The sequence below is a fragment of the Orcinus orca genome, chromosome 1, assembly GCF_937001465.1.
Source record: "Orcinus orca chromosome 1, mOrcOrc1.1, whole genome shotgun sequence".
Taxonomy (NCBI): domain Eukaryota; kingdom Metazoa; phylum Chordata; class Mammalia; order Artiodactyla; family Delphinidae; genus Orcinus; species Orcinus orca.
In genome coordinates, this window is record NC_064559.1 from 173,825,157 (window position 1) to 173,847,656 (window position 22,500).

A 22,500-nucleotide genomic window follows, 5' to 3' on the forward strand; every position below is an offset into this window, starting at 1 on the left:
AATCATTATTCAGTACGTCAGGCACAATATTAGACACTAGGGATTCATTCACTCAGTCAGTCAGTCATCAAATATTAAGTGAAGGGCCACTATGCATCAGGCAAATTAGATCTGACTCTTGCCCACAGGGGTTAATAGCTGAGGGAGCAGGGTCTATCCAGCGCATTTCATACCAAGACTGTGCATACCTACTGCCCTACCTCCAAAGAGGGCCTTCCCTGCCTTCTCAGATTTCCTGAACCGGTCTTCTCTACGAGCTGCCTATGCTCCATGTTCACCCTCCATCACTGCCCTGGAGCCTTAAACTCTTGTATCTAAGAGAGGAGCACCAGGCACGTCCAACGTGCAAATCACGTTCACCCGGGGCTCAGACACACTGATCCCCTCCCTCGCCCTTCCCCACACCTAATCCAGGCCCTACTAGACTGAAAACCCTGGGGCAAAGGAGCTTGGAAAAGCCTGATGCTTAGCATTTGGGTCAGCACCAGAGAGCAGGATAGGGTCAAAGGCCAACTCCCTCCCTCATGCTGCAACCTCCTAGTCTCTGCTCAGTGCTGCCCTGTCCTTGGTGCTGGGGACAGTCGTGAGTCAGCTCAGGTCCCTGCTGCCCCAGCTCCCAATCCAGCAGGGGAGGTAAAACAGGGGGCATAGCTGATGGTGCAGACCCAAGCTGCATCCAGCGGGGCATGTATGGTTCTGCAGCCTGGTCCCACTCCTTAAAGTAGGGAGTAGACTTTTAAACTGAGCCCCAGCCTTGGCACGGTGCCTTTCCTCCAGAATACTGTGCATATACTAATCACCCGGGAATTTTGTTAAAATGTGGAATCTGATGATTCAGTAGATCTGAGTTAGAGCTTGAGATTGTGCATTTCTAACAAGCTCCCAGGTCTCTGGGACCTGGACCACAGTTTGAGTGGAAGGCTCTAGAGCTCTTGTCTCATTTCTCTGAGAACTGATTGGTAATGTCTCTTCCCCACGGATCCGTAAGCTCCTTAAGGCAGGGATCTTGCCCATTTGTTTAGTGATATATTCCCAGTGCTCGGCACATTCAGTAAGTCCTTGTTGGAGGAGTAGCCAACGCTCCCTTATCCATGGGAGCTGGGAATAATCCCACACAGCAGACAAACCCACTGGCCAAATACACTCATTTGCACGCCCCATCTCACCTCTACCAACCTCCGCGGCAGGTGATGGCATTTTACCAGGCCTACTACGTGCACAGCTATGGCTTAATCACATCCTAATCCTACTTCATGAACCTCTGCCTAATAACTCACAAGGGGCTCACCCCATGTGGTGACCCAAGATCCTGAGCAAAGCTCCCCCACTGCCTCCCCAGACCACTCCCCCAAGTCACCAGCCGACACACCGGGCCCAGAGGAAGGTTTCTTCTTTCTTTTTAATTAAACTAGTTTTAATTAAAAAAAATAATAACCTAACAAGTCCCAAGTTTTCCATATGGTGGGGCAGCCCACTAACTCCCCTTGCAGTTAAGGAACCCCTGGTGCTGCTTGTCTCAGAGATGAAGAACTGTCCTCAGGGTCTGCAAGAGCTCAGCTAGGTGCGTCTGTACGGAAGGGGAGCGCTCTCCCAGTAAGAAACCGAGAACGTACAGGTAACTGGGGGGATGCACGTACAGGTAACTGGGGGGATGCACGTACAGGTAACTGGGGGGATGCGGGGACAAACTTGTGGGGGGATGAAGGGACAACAGCAAGGGAGTCATAAACCTGGGAGTCTGACCTGGGTTTGACTCCTTGTCTCATAAAAACACCAGGGAAGGTTAAAGAAGTGAGGAGCCAGTCGGGAAGTGGCTTGAGATCGAAGGTCTGGCTTCAGAAGGCTTGGGCATCGCCAGAAACCCGAGGTGAGGGCTCACAGGTGGTGATCCAGGGTCTCCAGACGTGGGACCCAAAAGGGCGCTGGCGGGTGGGGGCGTGAACAGTGGAGGGCGAAGAAACGGGGGCCTTACAGTTCGCGGTGGGGAGGGGGACTCAGTCCGGTGGAGAGACAGCGGGAGGCTCCCCAGAGATGGGGGTTAGAGACAGATGCAACAGGTGTGCTCAGTCCATCAAGCAGAACTGGGAGCTCCGAGGTGCGCTCCAAGCCAACGGGGCACAGATGGGGGCTCCCAGGCAGCGCCCCGTTCTGGGGGAGAGGGGCCCGAGCCACTCCGCCGGGCTGGAAGGGCTCACAGGTAGCGCTCCAGCCCCGGCGCGTAGCCCGGCGGCCGCAGGTAGGCCTCCCCCGGGCCGAGCGGGCCGAGCGCGGCCGCCGGCCCTGCCAGGGCCAGCAGCGGCTCTGCGGGCAACGGTCCGGGGCCAGGACGCGTCGGGGGCAGCCCCAGGCGGTCGGGCGGCGGCGAGTAGAGAGGCGGGGAGGCGGCTGCCGCGCAGGGCGGGAAGGCGGCGTCGGGCGCAGCGCAGCAGGGCGGCTCGGGGGCGCCCAGCCCCGCCAGCTCGGGCGGCAGGCTCACCAGGCTGTCGACGCTGAAGAGGCGCGCGGGCGGCGTGGAGCCCGGAGCGGCGGGAGGAGGCGGCGCGAGCAGCGCGGGGCCGGGCGCGTAGGGCGCGTAGGGGAAGGGCGGCGGACCGGCGGCGGGGGCGGGCGGCGCGGCAGGGAGCGCGGGCATCTCGGCGCGCTTGAACCGCTTGCGGCGCCGCAGGAAGCTGCCGTTGTCGAACATGTCGGCAGCCGCCGGGTCGAGCGTCCAGTAGTTGCCCTTGCCCGGGTTGCCCGGCTCGCGGGGCACCTTGACGAAGCAGTCGTTGAGCGTGAGGTTGTGGCGGATGCTGTTCTGCCACTTGCGCGGGCTGTCGCGGTAGAAGGCGAAGCGCTCGGTGATGAAACGGTAGATGGCGGCCAGCGTGAGGCGGCGGCCCGGGGCGTGAGCCAGCGCCATGGCGATAAGCGCGATGTACGAGTAGGGCGGCTTCCCTCGCTGCAAGGGCCGGCGGCGGCGGCGGCCCGGGCCCGGCGCTGGCGCAGGTTCCGGCTCCCCGCGGCCCGCGGTCGCCTCCTCGGGCTCCGGCCCGGGCTCGGCTCCGGCAAGCGGCGACGGCGGCGGCCCCGACGGCGCGACCGAGGGCGGGGCCGGGAAGCCCGAGAAAGCAGCGGGCGGCTCCATGTCGCTGCGCCCAGGCATGAGAATGCGGCGGCCTGCCCGAGCTCTCGGAGAGAGCTGGGGCCGCTGACCCTCCTTATATGGACACGGCCCCCTCCCCCTGTGCCCCAAACCAGGGGCGAGGGCTCGGACCTTCTCCGCTGGCCAGCGCCTCCCCTCTAATTTGCCTTCCCAATCCTCTTACGATGCTGACAATTCTCCCCCATTCCCATCCCCACCCCCCAACATTTCACCCCTCCCTTGGTCTCATCCCTTTGGGTCAGTCAGCCCCAGACCCAGCCTCATCCCTTCCTCATCTCCGTGGGGTCAGTCCCTGGCCCTGGCCCCGGCCCCGGCCCCGGCCCCATCCCACCAGATTCCGTCAGCCCCCTTTCCTTTCTGCTCCTCCCTCAACCTCCACCCCTTTGGCTCAATGCCAATCACAAATCCACCCATTCAGCGCACTCTCTGGGCCCCCTCCCCATTATGCTTCTCCCAGCCAACTCCTGTCCCCTCCATCCTTCTTCTCTCCTAGTCCCCTCTCGGTCCCTCCAACCCCAGCTGGGGCAGAGATGAGAGCCACCCAGGGCCTGCCGCCTTGCTAGCCCTCAGCATCCTGCTACTGTGCTGGTCGGGGAGATGCCAGGCCCACCCTGGGACATTAGGCAATGGAGAAAGGTAGGGTGAGGGAAGGGGAGAGCAGGAGGCCGGCTTGTCTCAGGGGAGGATGTTTCCTGGCTCCAGGGTCAGCATCTCCGATCTCTGCTATCTCCCCCACAATCTTGTCCCATGCAGGCCAGCATCCTTTGAAAAACAAAATCGTGAAAAGTGGTCCAGCTAGCAGATTTGGGAACTGGAGGACTGACGGCTTTAAATCAAGAGCCCCCTGGAAAATCTATAACTTGGAGTTGCCTTCTGGCTGCCTCTTCTCCATGCACCTTCTCTTCTAGAAAGAGGGCTCCCTTTCTCACACACTCATGTCATGCACACTGGGAAGATGCACAAAACACAGCCTGCACAGCCCAGAGTTCCAAGGAGCAGTTACTGGGTCAGAGAGTGACCCCCAAGTGCTTCCACAGACTGGAGGTCTGAGAGAGCTGCTTACTGGCCCAGAAATGCCAGACTCGCATCTCATTGGGGAAGGCGGGGTGGTCTTAGTCTTTATTAAAACCTGGCTCTAGGAAATACCAGCACACACCACACGGTTCAGAAGAGATGCAACCCTGAGCCTATTTCAGGAAACTTTTCCAAAGTGACAGGAAAGCCAGACCTGGCTTGGAGGGAACTAAAGGATGAAAGAGTCTTGTCTTAAAGAGACTTGTCTGTCTTAGAGGTAGGCAAGTTCAAGGGAACAGGGCTAGGAGTAGGTAAGGCAACTGAAGTGGCCCAGATTTAAGGGGCCTCTCACTCTTGGGGTGGTGCAAGTGCAGGGTCGGCATTTGAGAGCCAGTGCCTCCTTAAATTTGGGGCCCTAGGTGCCTCACCCCAGTTCTGGCCCTGATGTGGAGTGCCCCTGGGTACAGATGATCAAAACTAGCTATAGCAGCCAGAGGGCCTAGGACTTCAAATTCCAAACTTGAAGCTCCAGGACTCCGCTCTCCCAGCTCCAGTCTCAGCTGATAATACACCAGCCACCATCACAGAGCACTGTGTATGTGGTAAACACTTACGCACATTAGCTCACTTAAACGTGAACACCTTGAGAGGTAGGTACTATTAATAGCCCTGGTTTGCAGATAAGGAAACTAAGGCTTTGAGAGGTTAAGAGACTTGTCTAACCTCACACAGCTAGTAGGTGGCAAATGGGATTAAACCCAGAGTTCAGTGCCCTGGCACCAAGACTAGGAACACCGTAGCTTAAAGCCGAGACTGTAGAAATAATTTACTCTGGAGGCCTTCCAGCTCTCACGACTTCAGCTGCAAAGTTGATGCCTAGCCGCTCTGCTGACCTCCAGGTCAGCATGTCCAAGTGTGCATTGGGCATGACGCTCAACCTCGTGCACCCCCGACCCCATCCTCCTCCCCGTCCTGCGTTTCAAATCTCAGCCAGTGGACCCCTTGCCCCTCACCACCCAGATCAGAAATATGGACACCATCTCGGGCTCCTACCTCCCCCATCACTCCCCGCGTCCAAGCGATCTGCAAGTGCTGTCAGTTCCACATGAATCCAAATCCGTCCTTCCTTCAGTTCTCTTGGCCTCATTAGCCCACATCATTCATTGAGCACTTCTGTGCCAGGCCCTTTGCCAGTACTCAGGGGAGACAGAGGTGAAGTGACTCACAATCTGATGGAGAGATGGACACACAAACAATTACAACTCGGAGAGAGGTAGGCAGAGGGGGCTGTAGAAGCAGAGAGGAAGGAGAAGATGACACTCGGAGATCTAGAGACGACCCCTCCCCCCGCCCCGCCACACTCACAACAGTGAAGAGTCAGCCTGGCTTATACACAAACAGACCTGACCTCAGTACCCTCTCCACCTTGCATCCTACTGCCTGACACAGGCCTTAGGAGCATAAGATGGTACAGTCGCAATGAACAGCTCACCAAAGAGGAAGGCAAGACAAGCAGCGGCAGCAGCAGGGAACCTGGCTCCAAGAGCCGAGTGACCTGGGCTGCCGATTGCTCATTTGAGCCTCAGTTTCCTCACCTGCCAAAGAGGAACAATAATGGACACTCGCAGCATTGTTATGAGGTTCAAATGAGATCGTGTATGAAAGGGCCTGGCCCACATTGGCAACTGGTAATAGGAGATTTCCTTTCTACTACTCATCTGGCACGTCTGGTATTAAACCAGGAAGGGAAGGAGAGAGGCAGAGCCAGAGAAGTGCCTTCAGAGCCTGCATATTTTCAACCAGGTGCAGCAGAACCCTGCAGCTAGACTCAGGCACAGAACCAGAGCCACCATCTTTCTCACCTTCCCTTAGGGCTGAAGCTCCCCTCCAGATGCCTCTCCCACAGCCTCCTGGGGTAGGGGGCGGGTTGTGGAGAATGGCTCTTATTACCTCCCCTGGCAGACTGCAATTTTCTTACACTTTCAATTTTCCAGTCCCTGTGTAGAGACTGGGACATAGTATATGTTCAATAAATGATACTGAATGTGTGGTTGGCTGTGCTACTCTTGGGAAGGGTGGGGGCAGGGAGCTGGGCCAAAGGGGTGAGAACCCAGACTTTTCCAGTTCTCTGTGTCTGCCTGGCCCCCTCCATTGGGCCTGCTTCCCGGAGCCAAGCAGGCCGGTGTCAGGGAGTGGCCCAGGGGCTAATCCTTGTTTTCAGCGTGGCTGGGCCCTCTTTTCACAGGCCCTGGGCCGGACGGGATGCGGCTGAGCATCCGGGCATAAGATGGCCAGTGAAGGCGGCCCCTTTCTCATGGGCCTGGATTCCAGGCGGCCCAGCGTCTGAGTGGAGCCCCTGGGGCGGGAGGAACACAGTGGCTGGGCTGGGCAGGCCTTTGTCTGACCACGTTGGGTGGATATTCAGGCTGGCAGGAGGGATTAATGGCCAGGGATTGGCCCTGGGGCCGGCCTTCCCACTGCCCTTTGGAGGCCAAAGGCCCAGGTCAGGGCACACAGTGTTGATGGCTCCCTAGATAGGAGTGGAAATTCCCACCCTGTCCAAAGCTGTTAGCATCAGCCCCCAAGGCTCCCTACCCCCAGCCCCACCTCTACAGAGGCACCATGAGCCAAGATGGGCTTCGAGGCAAGGAGCAAAGGGTGGGGGACCGAGCTTCCCAGCCACTCCACCTGGGAGAGAGGGCTGAGGCTGAAAGTCATTTCAGGTCCTTGCCCCAAGATTCACAGCCACTGTAGGAGGGCCCCCTGACTGCCCCTCCAGAGCTCTGGAGAGAAAGAACTATGTTAACCCAGTGAGGGTTCAAGGGACCAGCCTGAGCTGTCACCAGACCCCATAAGGCTTCCTAGAAAGTTTCCCCTAGTCTGAGACCACTCAAGAGCCATTTATTTCTAAAGCAGCCCCTCGTAGCAGCCACAGAACCCACAGCCCAGAGGCTTCAGGAGGGGCTCAGGAGCTCAAGGAACTCTCAGAGACACCCTCACCTCAACCCCCGCCGCCCAGGGATCCCAAGGGCTGCTGCAGGACCTCCTCTCTCTTCCAAGTCCAGAGCTGTCCAAGATGGTGCTCCTTCCTCAGAAGCCTGGGGCAGGGACTTCCCTGGTGGTCCAGTGGTTAAGAACCTGCCTTTCAATGCACGGGACGCAGGTTCGACCCCTCGTCGGTGAACTAAGATCCCGCATGCCGTGGGGCAGCTAAGCCCGTGCGCTCTAGAGCCCGCGTGCTGTAACTACTGAGTCCGCGCACCACAACTAGAGAGAAGCCCGCGTGCCCCAACGAAGAGCCCTTGCACCACAACGAAAGATCCTGCGAGCAGCAACTAAGACCTGACGCAGCTAAAGAAATAAATAAATATTAAATTTTAAAAAAAAGAGGAGGAAGCCTGGGGCAGACAGTTGCAGCCTGGCGAGGGGGCATATTGGGTGCCCATTTTGGTGTGGTCTTTTCTAACCAGGCTTCTCCTGAAGGATGAAAGCAGCAGCCCCAGCCTTACCCGCAGAGCCTGACCCCTGCAGTGCTCTCTGGGCTGAGGGGCCTGCGCCAGCCTCGGGAAAGAGAACAAGGGCAGGCCTGACTCTGGAGACAGCATCAGAGAAGAACCCAGGAGGGGGATGCTCCTCTTGGTGCTTCTTCATACCTCAAGCACTTCCATTCAGCAAATCCCGAGGATCTGTGTCCAGGCTGCCCTGGGTCCTGAGTCAGTGATGAACAGACTGTCCTCTCCCTTCACTGTGTGGTCAGTGTGTGATGTGGGCAGAGCAGGGACTGCAGGGACACAGAAAAGGGAGCCCACCCAGCCTGGCAAAGCCAGAAGGCTTCCTGGAGGGGGTAGAACTCCAATTGCAGGGGTGGGGGGGGCGAGCAGGCCCAAGCTGGATGAAGGCTCATTCTCTGTGCCCCATCTCATCTCATCACTGCACTTACCTTACTGACTCTCCATGTGTCTGTCTCCCACACTAGACTCTGTATACTTTGAGGGAAGGTACCATGTCTCACTCATATTTGGATCCCTAGCACTTAGTATAGTGCCTGACACAAGTTGATGGCGGATAAATGTGAATCAGATGGCTGGCAGGACGGCTGGCTACCAGGACAAGAAAACCTCAGGTGCAAAGGTCTAAAGGCAAGGGGATATAGTTCATTCTGGGAAGCGCAAGACTTTCAGTATTTTTCTACTAAAAATTAGATGAGCTAATATGTGTAAAGTTCTTAGGACACTGCCCGGAACATATCAATACTGTGTGGAGCGATTGTAGCTGTTGTTGTTTTTCTTGTTACTATTATAGTTCACTGTGGCTGGCGTAGAGTGTCAGGGGACTGAGACAAAGAAGGTAGATGGAATCAGATTGTAGATGACTTATTTGCGAGGCTAAGAAGATTACTTCTTTCTAGAGACAACAGGAAGCCTTTGAAAAGTTTTCAGCAGGGGAGTGACAAGATCAGATTCCTTGTTTAGATCAGTGTGACAGCAGAGAGGCTGGAGAGTAGAGGCTGGAGGCTAAGAGACCAGATGGGAGGCTGAGCATACGATGCCATGTGAACCGAGGCTCTGCTTCTGCGAAAGCATCAGACCCTTCACACCCATTCACTTCAGACCAGGGCAGAGGGAGGGCCTCCAGCATCCGTCTCAGATGGTACCTTAAACCTCAACTCTGTCACACATCCAGGAACTGGCCATCACCCTCTACTCCTTTCTCTCCCTCTCTGACCACCTCCACTCACCAAGACCTGTTGGTTCTCAGAAGTTTCTCTCAGTTGTTGTCTCTTCTCTCGTCCCTCTGTCTCAGTTCCTGTTCAGGCCAGTGTCAGTTCTCACACTGCCGACTGCGGTAGCCTCCTGGCTGGGACCCCTACCTCCCACTCCGGTTCCTTCTCTCCTCAGCAGCTGGAGCAATGCCTCATCGGTTAAACACGTGCAGTGGCTCCCCATCAGCTCAGAAGTCAGCTGAATCCTTAACACGGCTGGCAGGGGCCGCACGACCTGACCCACGCGAGGCCCCACCGCCTCCTTTCTCCCCCGTCCCCCTGCACCGTTTCCCCCTCAGCACACACACGTTCTCTACAGAGCCATTTTCAGCAAAGTGCGAGGTCCTCTCCCACTCGGAGCCTTTGCTAATTGAAGTGAGCAAACCCGCTTTGCCAGCTTTGGATACAAAGGCAGTCTCATTTACTTTTCCAGCCAGCCCCTCGATCTCCTAAGACTTTAATTAACGGGAAGGCCCATCTTTCCCTCTGAAGGATTCCACCTAACCTGCCTGATGGACTCCTCCTTGTCCTTTGAGAACCACTCACAGAAGATAATCATTTTATCTTCCGGAAAACATTTCCCCATTTCTCCTTTGGCAGGCAGAAGGCTCACCCGCGCCTCTGGCCTGACTGAGCCTTAAGCACGTGCTCTGCGTTTGCTGTCCTCTGTGCCCAGTTCATCCCTGGAACCTGTGCCAGGCTGCAGAGCTGTACAGCTCAGTAAGCATTGTTGAGTGACTGACTGACTACCTTGCTGAATGAATGAATGAACGAACGAACGAACAAATGACCACAAGTGTCTGGAAAGGGAAAAGATCCCTGTGCCTGATTTCCAGCTAGGAATCTGCCTCCTGCCCTTGCTGCCTCTCTGCTCATCTCCGTGGCCCTGGGCTGAGACCCCCAACGCAGTCATTGCCTCTGCAAGGTCCAGACTCGGTTCAGGCTCAGACGCAGACAATGTTGGTGCAGCCCTGAGCGTGTAATTCCAGCTGCTCCTAAACCACACACCTGGCATCTGAAGCACGTTCCATGTCATTTGGGACTGTCAGCGTTCTGCCATCCACCTCACCTGTACCCTAGGCAATCTCAGGGCTCTCGGGCCTCCCTGCTTCTCATTTCCAGGGTAGCTGAGAGAGAGCGGTGCTGTCAGCCAGGCCGGCTGAGCCAAGGGAGTCGGGCTGGAGAAGAGTGAGTTAGAATCCACCACTCATTCGCTGTGTGATCCTGAGCAAGTTGCACAGCTCCTGTGGTCCATGTTAGACACATAAACCCAGGGCCTGGAGAACTCTGAGAGGACCTGGGCCACTGATTCCCAACCTACAGGCCCTTTAGCTAAAGCACGTCATCTGGAAACCACATGGCACCCTGTGCTGTCTGTAAAGAGGAGGCACAGTGTATCTCACACACAGGTATGAATGCTTTGCAAATGGTTGTCGAAGCTGCTATGACTGAGAAATACCCACAGTGAAAAGCTTTGTGGTCATTTTAATTTTTCATCCATTGGTGGATATTAGAAGCACAACTACTATCATATGGAGTAGCTGAGAGGTATTTTTTAATCCCCATTCTTTTTTTTTTAAGCTCTTTTTGATGTGGACTATTTTTAAAGTCTTTTTTTTTTTTTTTTTGGCTGCACTGGTTCTTTGTTGCTGCACGAGGACTTTTCTCCAGCTGCGGCGAGCAGGGACTGCTCTTCGTTGCAGTGCGCGGGCTTCTTGTTGCAGTGGCTTCTCTTGTTGCGGAGCACGGGCTCTAGGCGCACCAGCTTCAGTACTTGTGGTGCACGGGCTTAGTTGCTCCTTGGCGTCTGGGATCTTCTGGGACCAGGGCTCGAACCCATGTCCCCTGCATTGGCAGGCGGATTCTTAACCACTGTGCCACTAGGGAAGTCCCTTAATCCCCATTCTTAAACTACCACTTTAGTCCAATATACCTTCTTCACAGTTTTGGATACTGAGGTCCAGGAAGGGGAGAGACTTGCTAAAGTCTCAAAGCAAGTCAGTGCAAAGCCAGAAATGGAGGCTAGGACTCTGTCCCCCAACTCCTCCTTCTCTGCACTTATTCAACGGTATTTACTAGTACCTGCCTGTGGCTGACTCTATGCTGGGCACCAGGGAGCCGTTGATGGAGAACCACAGTCCTATCCTGAGGGGCTGACATTATCTGTCAGGGAGAGAAGACACTGAACAAAGACTTTATCCTAACTCCTCAGAGAAGCCATGGGAGGACTGGAATCAGGAAGTGATATGATAAGATTGCTGTTGTCTAGTAATCACTGCATTTGCAATGTGGATGATAGACCGGAAGGGTTTTATCATTTAGGATGTTTTGGGCTTCAAGTACAGAAAATCTCAACTCAAAGTGATTTAGGCTGTAGGGATGTTTTCTCCCTAACAAGAAGGTCAGAGGCAGGATACAGTTAGGGCTCTGGCTCCCCTTTTCTGTGATTCTCTTGGCTCTGTGGTCCCTCACGGGTTGGCTTCATCTTCAGGCTGGCAACAGATAATTACAGCACCCAGAACTACAACACTGACTTCCAAGTATCCAGAAGAAGAGAGGTTGTCTCCTTCTCTGCCTATTTCTTAGGAGAAAAAAGCTCCCCTCCCCCTCCCCCAATGTCTCCTCAGCTCTCATTGGCCAGAGTTGGATCACTTCCCCACTCCTAAACCAATCACTGGCAAGGAGGAATGAATTACAGTTTTGACTAGGACAAATCAGAACCTACCTACTCCCAGGAATGGGTCACTTTCACATGAAGTGGGTTGCTGTGTGTTAGAGAGTGGATACTGAAACAAAACAGGTTCCCTTAAGAAGGAGGAAGGGACAAAGTCTGCTATAAAGAGAGAAGCGAGGAGTCTGAAAGCCCAGCCTGGAGTCCACTGAACAGGACAGCTTCTATAGAGCACTCGCCTCTCTGCCTCGGGTGTCTGCCTCCCTACGTGGCTCTCAGCTCCTTGAACGCAAGGCCTGGGACCCAACCTCTTGTGGATCCAAGCACTGGAGTCACCAGAGAGGAAGAGGAGTGGTTAGAAAAGCCAGCGTATTCCCACAGTAGCAGGCACAGGCTAACATTGAGAAGTACCCCCGAGCAGGGGCCAGAGAAGAACACCCTGTGAAGGATCCCCTGGCTGGGTGAGCCGGGGCAATCATCTTGACCTCCCTGAGCCTCAGTTTTACCTTTAGAGACCTGGGAGAGGATGTTCTCGCTCTCTAGCCACATTCACATCCCACAGGTCTTCCTTCTCTATCACCCTGGATGAGCCTCAGGGTGGGGGATGAGTGGGGAGGGGTTAAGAAGAGGGAGAAGTGGGAGACGGGCAGGTAGAAAGACTAGAACTGGAGTGCTGGAGCTGGCTCCGACCCGCTGGTGAGAGCAGCGCATCTCCTCCCAGCCCTGCTTTCAGTGACATGTTGGTAGTTTGAAATCAGTCACGGTGGGAGGTTTTACACCAGAAATTGACAAATGCTATAAATCAGAAGCTACTCCTCTCTACTCCGTGCCCCTCCCCTCCAATCCAGCTGTTAAACATTCACCAGCCCACCACTTGGCAAAGCACCAGTGATTAAAATAATAAAGCTCAGACAAGACGGAGACTCTCCTTTGTGGCTGTCAGAGGGCTCCAGGGAGGGAGGCCCTAGAGGGCAGGGCCCCGGGGGAGGGGGAGGAGCAGGCATTGACCTGTCCTGCTCTGGGACCCCTTAGCTCACACTCCTGGAACCCTGTGTCTGTGTCCAGCACTAGGCCAGAGCCTTACAGAACATCCCTAACACAGCAGCTCTGTGAGCCAAACCTGACCGCTCCCCGCCCCCCTCCATTTTATTCTGAGTTCTAATACTTAGTTCATATTATTTGATTCAGTAATTCCCCTGCTAGGAATTCACCTGGAGGGATGTGCTCAACGATGCATGTTCATTCAGGGGTGGTCATCACTGTGTTATTTATAATAGGGGAAAAATTGAACCTAATGTCCTGCAGTAGGTTTGCTCTGTTCCTTGAAACATTGGGTAAACGTTGAAAGTAGAACATTTTTGAGGACTTTTTAATGACATGAGGAAATATTTTTGATATAATGTTAGATATAAAAAACAGCACACAAAAGTCACACAGTAGGGCTTCCCTGGTGGCGCAGTGGTTGAGAGTCCGCCTGCCGATGCAGGGGACACGGGTTCGTGCCCCAGTCCGGGAAGATCCCACATGCCGCGGAGCAGCTGGGCCCGTGAGCCATGGCCACTGAGCCTGCGCGTCCGGAGCCTGTGCTCCGCAAGGGGAGAGGCCGCAACAGTGAGAGGCCCGCGTACCGCAAAAAGAACCCCCCAAAACAGTCACACAGTATGGTATCAATGTTTATGTATGTATACATACATAGAAAAAGAATGGGAAGAAAGTACACCACAATATCAACAGTTTTATCTCTAGGTGATAGATTGGGGTCATTTTTCTTTCTTTTTTTTTTAGGAATTAAAACTATAAACATTATTCACCAAGTTTTGCTCTTGAGATATATGCATTTTGCTGTGTTTATATGTGCTAATACCTCATTTAAAAGTTTTTAAAATTTATACATTTGATACACCAGAAACCAATAGCAGTTGGCAAGGTAGAAGAGAAATGGTGTGGTTATCAAACAGGCGTGAGAGGAAGACACTACCAGGGATTGAACCCGGGCCCTCAGCAGTGAAAGCGCAGAGTCCTAACCACTGGACCGCCGCGGAATTCCTCCGTTTGCATCTCTTGAATTGAAATCATATGAGTGTATCACAAAGACGGGTTGATTACATATTTAAAAAATAGATAATAAGCATGCATGAGTTCTTTAACAAGAGAAAAAAATGTTAATTTCCAAAACCATCCCCAGTTTACAGAGGAGGGTATGGAGGTTCACAGAGGTGGGGCAACTGCCTAGAGTCACCCAGCCAGGAGATAGTTCCAAGCCCAGGGCTCGTCCAGTGGCAGCCATCGCTGAGTGTGTCTGGGGCTTCAAGTTTGCAAATTACTGCTTCCCTATAGACTCATTACTCATTATAGATGCAGAAGCTGAAAATACTCAAGTTTAGAGCTCACCTCCCTCACCCCAGCGTCATCTAGAGCGCTGGCTCCCAGCTTCGCGCCTGGCACCCTCCTTCCCTCACCACACCAGGCAGGCAGGAAGGCACAGCCTCCACAGCAGTCTGTAAGGCAGAGATCCCCTAGTGAGGCCCAGGAGGGCAATCACTTTCCCCACCCCAGCCCACCATATGTCTCCCTAAGGACTAGAATCCAAGGAAAATTCCGGAACCTAAGGCAGGAAGAAGGAAGGGCTCTTCCAGAGACAAGCGGCAGCATCTGGAACAGCTTCTGCTTCGGAGCAGGCGTGCAGTCATTAGCAGGGCTTTGGCATGTTTGGGGGCAATAACTGCATATTTTCTCCAGGGCGCATCATTAACCGCTTTTGCTCAGAATGTAATGAGTGTGTTTCCTATGAGGTGGGGATGTTTACACTCCTCCCAGGCCTTCCTGGGCTGCTCTTCTGTCATCTGCTTGGCCTTAGGCTCCAGGCCTTCCTATTTTTAGATGGATCCAACAGCCTTAGGACCAGCCGCTGAATGCAACTGTGAGCGTGGATTTCGTGATGGGACCAAGGACCCATGGGGCAGCCTACTAGGGGAAGAATCATTCATTCCGGGCTTTACTGTGGTCAGAAGTCACGTCTTTTCATCCCTGTTTAAAGACTCCACCCTGGGGATTTTCCAAGCTTTAAAAAATGGTGTTTTTTCTTGTTTTCCCAGAAGTTACATGGATAGAAAATACAAAGAAGGTCATCTCCTGTGTCCCCTCCCCTCCGGCCCCAGGCAGCTACTTTCTCTCATTCTCTTTTGGGCCCTTACAAAGGCAGGTTCTTCTGCCTGGAATACTCTTCCTCCTCTCTCCGCGCCCACCCCCGTCTGAAAAACTCAGCTCCTGCCACCTCCTCCAGGAAGACTTACAAATGAGGATATGTCTCCTTCTCTGACATCCCCCCAGTTTTTGTGCTTCCCTCTGTCACAGCCGTTACCACACTCGGTCCTGAATGGTTGCTTAACTCCCTCCCCTGCCTAACTCTGAGTCTTGAGAACCGGGGATGGGAATTATTCCTTTACCAAGAGTCTCAGTGTCCACCATAGGGCCAGAGACAGAACAGATGCACAAGGGATGCTGACTGACTAATTGATGGAAAGAATAAATTAATGAACATAGTAATAGAGCATCAGAGATAAAGGGGGAAGGATGCAGCCCCATTATTTTATAGATAAGGATACTGAGGCTTAGAAAGGGAAGGGAGAAGGTATTATCAGGAGCCGTTGGTTCATGGCAAGGATGTAACTGGATTTAGTGAGGTCTGGAACCAAATACTCAAACATCCTCTTCATGTCAGCATCACTTTTCCAGACCACTTTCTCCACAAGGTTGGGGACCTGGCTGTTGGCAAGCTTCCTGCTCTCACAGTTCTGCAAACAGAGACAAAAGGGCAGCAGTTGGAAAAAAGCCCCCGAGAAGCACTTTGAATGATCCAATTTGGGACCCATGCTCACTCCTTGCAAATCACTATCAGAGGATGGCAGCCCCCAACTAAAGGAGGAGCAATTCTCCCAAACACATGAGGGCATCACAGCCATGACCCTTGGGGGAAATCACTGTGAGCAGGGCAGCCACCCCAATTTAAGTCTACGAGAGTCACTAGCATTTCTTGAGCATTTCTGTACCCAACGCTTGTTAGGTATGTTCATGCTCACTCTTACAATAACTCTGTGAGGTAGATATCATTATCCCATTTCATAAATGAGAAAACTGAGATTCAAAAAGGGTAATTGGCCCAAAGTCCAAGAGAGTTAGGGAGCCCAAAAGAACACTTAGACCCACCATCCTCTATGTACAAATGAAGAAACTGCAACCCCAAGAGGAGGGTAGGGACTTGCCTGAAGTCGCAGAGTAGGTCAGTAGGATAGTCTGGAACTGAAATTCATGAGCACATAGTCACATTACATCAGTAGATATGTAACAGGCACCTTTGGGGTATCTGCTCTGCTCATGACAATTCCTTTCTCTTAGAACAGACCACTCACCAACCCCCAGGACTGTGAGGAATGACTCCCAGAGGGGTAGCCTGGCAGCCGTGTTAGCACCATGTGACCCCATTCCCCTCCCAAAGCTGATTGGGCCAGAGTGGGACACCTGCTCCAATTGGTCCAATCACCCTCTCTTGAAAATGTGGAGATTCTTTCCACATGGCTGGATATGATGGGTGCTGTGAACTGTCATGTTTTCCCCCATCTGATCAGAAGGGCAGAGAAGGCCAGTCTGGGAAAAGAAAAGAGCAAAGGGGCAGAGATAGAGGTGGGGAGAACCATCCCCCTGCGGTCTTGAGCTAGGTCAAGTCCTTTCCTGCGTTAGGTCACTTGAGACTCTTAAGTCCCTTGTAATCAATCTCCCTTTCTTTGTTTAAAGACTCTAGTGGATTTCTTTTTTTAATTAATTTTTATTGGAGTGTAGTTGATTTACAATGTTGTGTTAGTTTCTGCTGTACAGCAAAGTGAATCAGTTATACATATGCATATATTAAACAGACTCTAGTGAATTTCTTGTTGTGAAAGTAGCATCATTCTACAGCATGTGACAAAGCACCTTTACTGAAAAGGGGTCATTGAGTGAACCACATGGTTACTTCAGGCATTTCAGGTGATCTGATGAGGAGGCCAGAGTGAGCTGGAGTGGTTAGGAGGGCTTCCCTGGAGGAAGCAGGACTCCTCTGTCCTTGAAGGATGAGATGCATGTAAGCAGGGAGAGAAGAGGCAGGAGCATCTCCAGGGGACACTTGAGATGATGCAAGAGAGGCTAATTTGAAGGAGTCGAATGTAGGGCCAAGCAGGGCAGTGAAGTAGCAAACAAGAAAGACAGTGGTCTCCTGGTCCCCTAGGAGCCATCCAAAGCCATCCGAGGTGTCCGGCGGATGCAGGGAAGGATTGGGAGGCATTAGCCCCTGGGAGGGTTCCTCAGGGCTGGTTACAAACCGAATCGCTGCGGTGAAAGCAATTACATCCCACCTGTGCTCTAGGCTGACATCAGGCATTTTGCCATTTCCTGCCGGCCCCTCACTCTCCCGCCTCTGTGACTTTGCGCAGTTCTACCAACCTAGGAGCCCTTCCATCCAACCTCAGCCCAGCTTAAAGGCTACCTTATCCCAAAGCCTTTCCTGTCACCACCCTCAACCCCCAAAGTGTAATCCAGGTTTTCTTTCTGCAGGTTCCCTCTTGGATCCTCTACTGTGTAGTTTATATAGTAATTATCTGTGCAAGTGTCTGTGTTCCCAAAAGAATGTGATCCCTGAGGCCAAGACTCAGATCTGATTCATTGCTTCTCCGTTGCTTAACACTGGAGCCGGCCCACAGTACGGGAGAGTTTGCCACACGTCTGAGTGTAGCCACTGTCCACGCTAACCATGGGAAGAAGTGATGTGTTTGCTGCCTCCTACCAACCTCCCTCCCCCACTTACCAATCAGGAGAGAGAGCAGGATGTGAGGGAGCAGGGAGTTCGTCCTCCCATGGGGGTTGGGGGGGGCTGTGGAGCCAGGAGCTGTGTGTGGATATGCGTGTGCGTGTGTGTGTGCGCACGCGAACACGTGTATATGCGTGCATGGGTCTGTGCTGGGAGCTCTCTCTAGGTTGTCAGTCAAGGAGGGCTCCTCCCAGAGCCTGGCAGTTGGCAACACTAGTTGTGTCACTAGCTTTGTCAGCCATCCCCCACCCCAAGCTTCATTCTAGTCACATGGTCCCATGATGGGTCAGCAGGCATCGGCCCGGAGGCTGATGGGAGATGTAGTCAATAGCTCCAAAGCCAACCCTGTTTGGCCCGGAGCCCAGGAGGGGCTGGGGCTCAGCAGAAATCAGTCTAATCCTCTGTCACATGCTGCCCCCAAAGGTCCTGTTCATTTCTGTTAACCTGCAGTTGACATTCAGGTTGATTAGATGCTTCCCTTCCTCATACTGCTCCCAAAGGCTGTGAGGGGCCAGGAGAGAAGGCGGAGCAGCCGTTTGAAAAGAGATTGGGTGTTGAAAAGTTCAACAAAGAAGAAAGGGGCCAGAAAGGCGCTGGCACTCACCAAGCACCTACAGGCTCCGGCTCTACCCGATATTTCATCCCTTCCTCCCGGCAGGCCTAGTTATCCCTTCTCCAGCCCACAGACAAGGAACCTAGTGCTCTGGCCCTGAGGTGGCTTGCCCCAGGGTGAGTGGCTGGGAAGAAGCAGAGGAGCGGGGACTTGAACCCAGTTTGCGGACGGCCACCCTCTCGTCACAGAGTCCCGTTGCCTTTAGAGGGTCTAGAGGTGGCACCCCAAACTTCTCCAGCACCTTTTCCTCCCGAAGCTTCGCGGCCCAAACCCTCATCACCCTACATGTCCAATCCTCTTGCAAACAGAGGATTTTTGTGCCAAATTTCCGCCAACTGGCCTGTCTGGCCTGTGGTCAGATCACCCTCATTCCACCTGCCGCGTTCCCACCAGCGTTTACCACAGTTGAGTCACTTAGTCCTACAGGTGACTATTTGCCTAACGTCTGCCTTTGCCACCAGACTCTTAAGTTCCACAAGGGTGGGGGGTTTATCTTTTTCTCTGCTCTCTCCACATGGTTCATTCACTCAACAGATATTTGTTGAGCACCTACCATGTGACAGCTGCTGTGCTAAGTGTTTTAATATAATCGTGAAAAAAAAAATAAAGACAAAAATCCCTGCCCTTTGGAGCTTACCTTCTAGTGTAGAAAGAGAGACCATCAGCAAATCTTAGAGTGGACTGTGTCTCAGAAGGTAATGAGCACGATGGACAGAAATAAAGTTGGGGAGGATAATAGAGAGAGTAGGGGTGCAATTTTATGTAGGGAGGTCAGGAAAGGCCTGGAAGGAAGTGAGGGAGGGAGGCATTTGGATATACCGGGGAAGGGCCTTCCTGGCAGTGGGAACAGCAAGGGCAAAAGCGCTGAGGTGGGAGGGTCCCTGGTGTTTTCCAGGAACAGCAAGGAGGGCCAGCGTGGCTGGAGCAGAGTGGGCGAAGGGCGGGGCATGAGAGCCGTGCAGAAGCCGCCTTCCCTTTGATTTGGGGAGTGATCTGATTCAGGTTTTAAAAGCACCACTCTGGCTACTGTGGTAAGAATCGGTAGTTTCTGATGCACGTCAGGGATTTAATAGATATTTTTGAATGAATGAGTAGAGGAGAGTGAGAGGGAAGAGAGAAAGGAATATTGCTGTCGAGGGGAGAAGCTGGAGACGCAAACCCAGGGGCCAGTTCTAACCTTGACACTCAGTGATTCTGAGTCCAGTTATGAGGCAGTGAAAGGCAAGAGACTTCTGCTGAGCTGAGTGTGAAGCTTCTCCCTGCCAGGCTACCTTAGCAGATGTCCTGGGAGGTCAGAACACCTTGTCGTGGGAGGTGTGCAAATCAAGGTGGATGGCCTCAGGAGAACCTGAGAGCTGCGGCTTTCCAGTGACTAGGGACAGCCCGTGCTCCCACCTCCGCATCTCCCCTCCCCTCCCGTCCTTTAGCTCAGATGTCGCTAGTGGGTGCAGCAAGATTCCGCTCTCTCCTCCTTGAGGACCTCCATCTGACCCTCAGGGATGCCAGGCCCTCTGGCATTTGGTCCACCTCCCTTAGGCAGTACCAATGACAAGGAGATGCAGGGAGCAGACCTGTGAGGAAACACTGCTGCGGAGCATTTGGAGCCGTATTTGCTGGGGCCAGGAAGCTGTCCAGGGTGGCAGGCTCTCTGTGGGCAGAGTCCTGGATTCCAGGGAGCCAAGGCCAAGGCAGGCCAGGAATTCCTTGCCTTAATTTTTGCCTCTAATTCCTCCCAGAAATGAGGCATGTCAGTCCTCAAGTTCTTGGGTTTTTACGAGGCGATTATGGTGATCACTGTAAATCTCCCGTGTGTTGTTTTCAAAGGGGCAATTAAGTGGAGGAACCAGGCACCATTTTCATTTCTCATTAAGAGATTAGAGTGTGTTTGGCAAATCCCAACATCTGTGGCCAGAGCAGGCTCTGCCGAGCTTGACTTGGGCAGTGCATGGCCTCCACACACTGTAAGCGTCCAGCACTTCCCTCCTGCCCCAGCTTCTCCTAACGTGAAGGAGTTGGAAGGAATCCTTTCAGTGTGCAGATAAGGAACCTGAGGCACAGAACGGAAGCTCTAGAGCCAGGTTCTGCCTCCCAGCGGGGGACTCCAGGCAGTACACCATGCTTCCTACCTAAAGGAGGAGTTTTCAATCAACTTGTTCCCACTGAGGCAGCTTCGCTTCTGGAAGGAGCAGTGAAGGTTCCGTCTTTAGCATGGGGTCATTTTCCCACCTGATTGTTCTTCCCCCTAGAACCACCACCACATCAACAAAGTAGAGCCGACGCTGTTGGTTGACCAAACGACAGTGATTCCCAGCCTCCTATTCCTTTGCCTACCTCCCACTAAAGAGGCTGTACCCAGCCTGTCTAGTGGTTAGGAGAGGCTGTGTGACCCAGTTCTGGCCAATGAGAATACAGGGGATTCTGCTGGGTGACTTCTGGGTAAGATATTCCTCCCCCTGAAAGTCACTCAGGCAGAAAGACTTTGGTCTGTACTTACTTCCTTACTTCTGTTTTTAGATGTGGTTATTTGTAATGGTGCTCGTAGCTGAGGAGGCCATCTTGTAACTTGAGGCTATAGGCGAGAGGAAGAAAGCCAACTGTTCCAGTCATCTTTTACTATGTAACAAATTACCTCCCCAAATTCAGTATCTTAAAACAACAATTAAGTATTATCTTTCACCATTCTGTAGGTTGCCTGGGCTCAACTAGATGGTTCTCACTTGAGGTCTCTTGTGAGGTTACAATCTGGTGGAGGCTCGGGCAGGAGTCATCTGAAGGCTCACCTGGTCTGGATGTCCTAGACGGCTCACTCACATAGCTGACGGTTGATGCTGGATGTCCAGTGAGAGCTCAGCCAGGGCTCTTGACCAGGACACCTGCACATGGCCCCTTCATGTGGCTTGGGTGACCCCAGCATGGCTGCTGGTTTCCTAGGGCAAGTGTTTCAAACAGTAAGCATTTTAAGAGGCCCAGACAGATGCTGCAAGACTTATGACCTAACCTTGAAAGTTCAAAATGTCATTTCTACCACATTATATTGGTTAAGCTAGTCACTATGGCCAGCCCAGATTCAAGGGGAAGAGAATTAGATTCTACCTTTTTTTTTTAATTTTATTGAAGTATAGTTGATTGGCAATGTTGTGTTAATTTCTGCTGTACAGCAAAGTGACGCAGTTATATATATATACATTCTCTTTCATATTCTTTTCCATTATGGTTTATCACAGGATATGAATATAGTTCCCCGTGCTATACAGTAGAACCTTGTTTATCCATCCTATACACGCTAGTTTGCATCTGCTAATCCCAAACTCCCAATCCTTCCCTCCCCCACTCCCCCTTCCCTTTGGCAACCACAAGTCTGTTCTCTGTCTGTTTCTGTTTTGTAGATATGTTCATTTGTGTCATAGTTTAGATTCCATATATAAATGATATCATATGGCATTTGTCTTTCTCTGCTTGACCTACTTCGCTTAGTACGATAATCTCTAGGTCCATCCATGTTGCTGCAAATGGCATTATTTCACTCTTCTTTGGCTGAGTAATACTCCATTGTGTGTGTGTGTGTGTGTGTGTGTGTATATATATATATATATATATATATATATACACACCACATCTTCTTTATCCATGACTCCACCTCTTAACGAAGGCATGGCAAGGTCACATTGCAGAAGAGCAAGTGGCATGGGAGATATTGCTGCCTCCATCTCTGGAAGATGTAATCTACCATACCTACACCCTGAGGACGATGATGTGGAAGATGGAAAGGGTCATGGTCCTTGTTACCTATGAGCCACCACACAGTCTCTGGACTTAAGTAAGCAAATAATGTTCTAAAGGCTTAAGCCAGAGTGAGTTGGATTTTCTGTCAAAGTCCAGGCCCGGGGGCAGGGGTTGTAGTGCAGAGAAGCAGCAGCCGATCTCCAGCCACAGTTGGGCCGTCTCAGTCCTCTGGTGGAGTCACATTTGTACTATTATCACCAGTGAGTAACATGGGAGCATTTTAGGGCCTCGAGGCATAGAAGACCCGCACTCACACTTGAGGTAGAACTTCCCTAAACTAAGCCCTAGAACTGAGATCCCACCATTCACTCTTCATTTGTTAGGTCTGAACCAATGGGGACTGTGTTCTCTGAAGTTCTCACCCTCTGACAGGCACCCTCAGAGTAAAGGAGTTTACGGTCCTTTCCTGAGGAGGAGAGAGCCTTGATAGGTGAGGAAGAGGTGCCTGGGGCCAGGAGAGGAGAGAGTGTGCACAGGAGACACACTTGGAGGACCTCACAACTGGGCCAGTGCTGTAATTAGAGGGATAATAAGGAAGAGCTTGGGCTGACATGTCCTTGAGGATGATAAATTGACTCGTTTTATGCCCCTTTTGCTTGAGAGACTTCTATTGATAAAAATGACTATTAAGGAATACAAAGGATGCAAACCACAACAATAAAGATAATGGGTG

The 22,500-nt window shown here is 52.5% G+C and overlaps 1 protein-coding gene and 1 long non-coding RNA gene across 2 annotated transcripts; both read right to left on the reverse strand.

Annotated features, from left to right (window-relative positions):
* Positions 1 to 2,191: 2,191 nt before the first annotated feature.
* FOXE3 (forkhead box E3) lies at positions 2,192 to 3,671 on the reverse strand. Its single transcript, XM_004273894.3, has one exon. It carries the CDS (start codon positions 3,143 to 3,145, stop codon positions 2,192 to 2,194), a length of 954 nt encoding a protein of 317 aa, XP_004273942.1. The 5' UTR covers positions 3,146 to 3,671.
* A 9,560-nt stretch (positions 3,672 to 13,231) lies between these two features.
* Positions 13,232 to 21,339, reverse strand: LOC117202875 (uncharacterized). The gene is made up of 3 exons (XR_004485388.2): positions 20,825 to 21,339; positions 20,547 to 20,613; positions 13,232 to 15,386 (listed from the first exon to the last, which is right to left on the reverse strand). It is a non-coding gene; the product is annotated as an uncharacterized LOC117202875 (long non-coding RNA).
* Between the last annotated feature and the right edge of the window lie 1,161 nt (positions 21,340 to 22,500).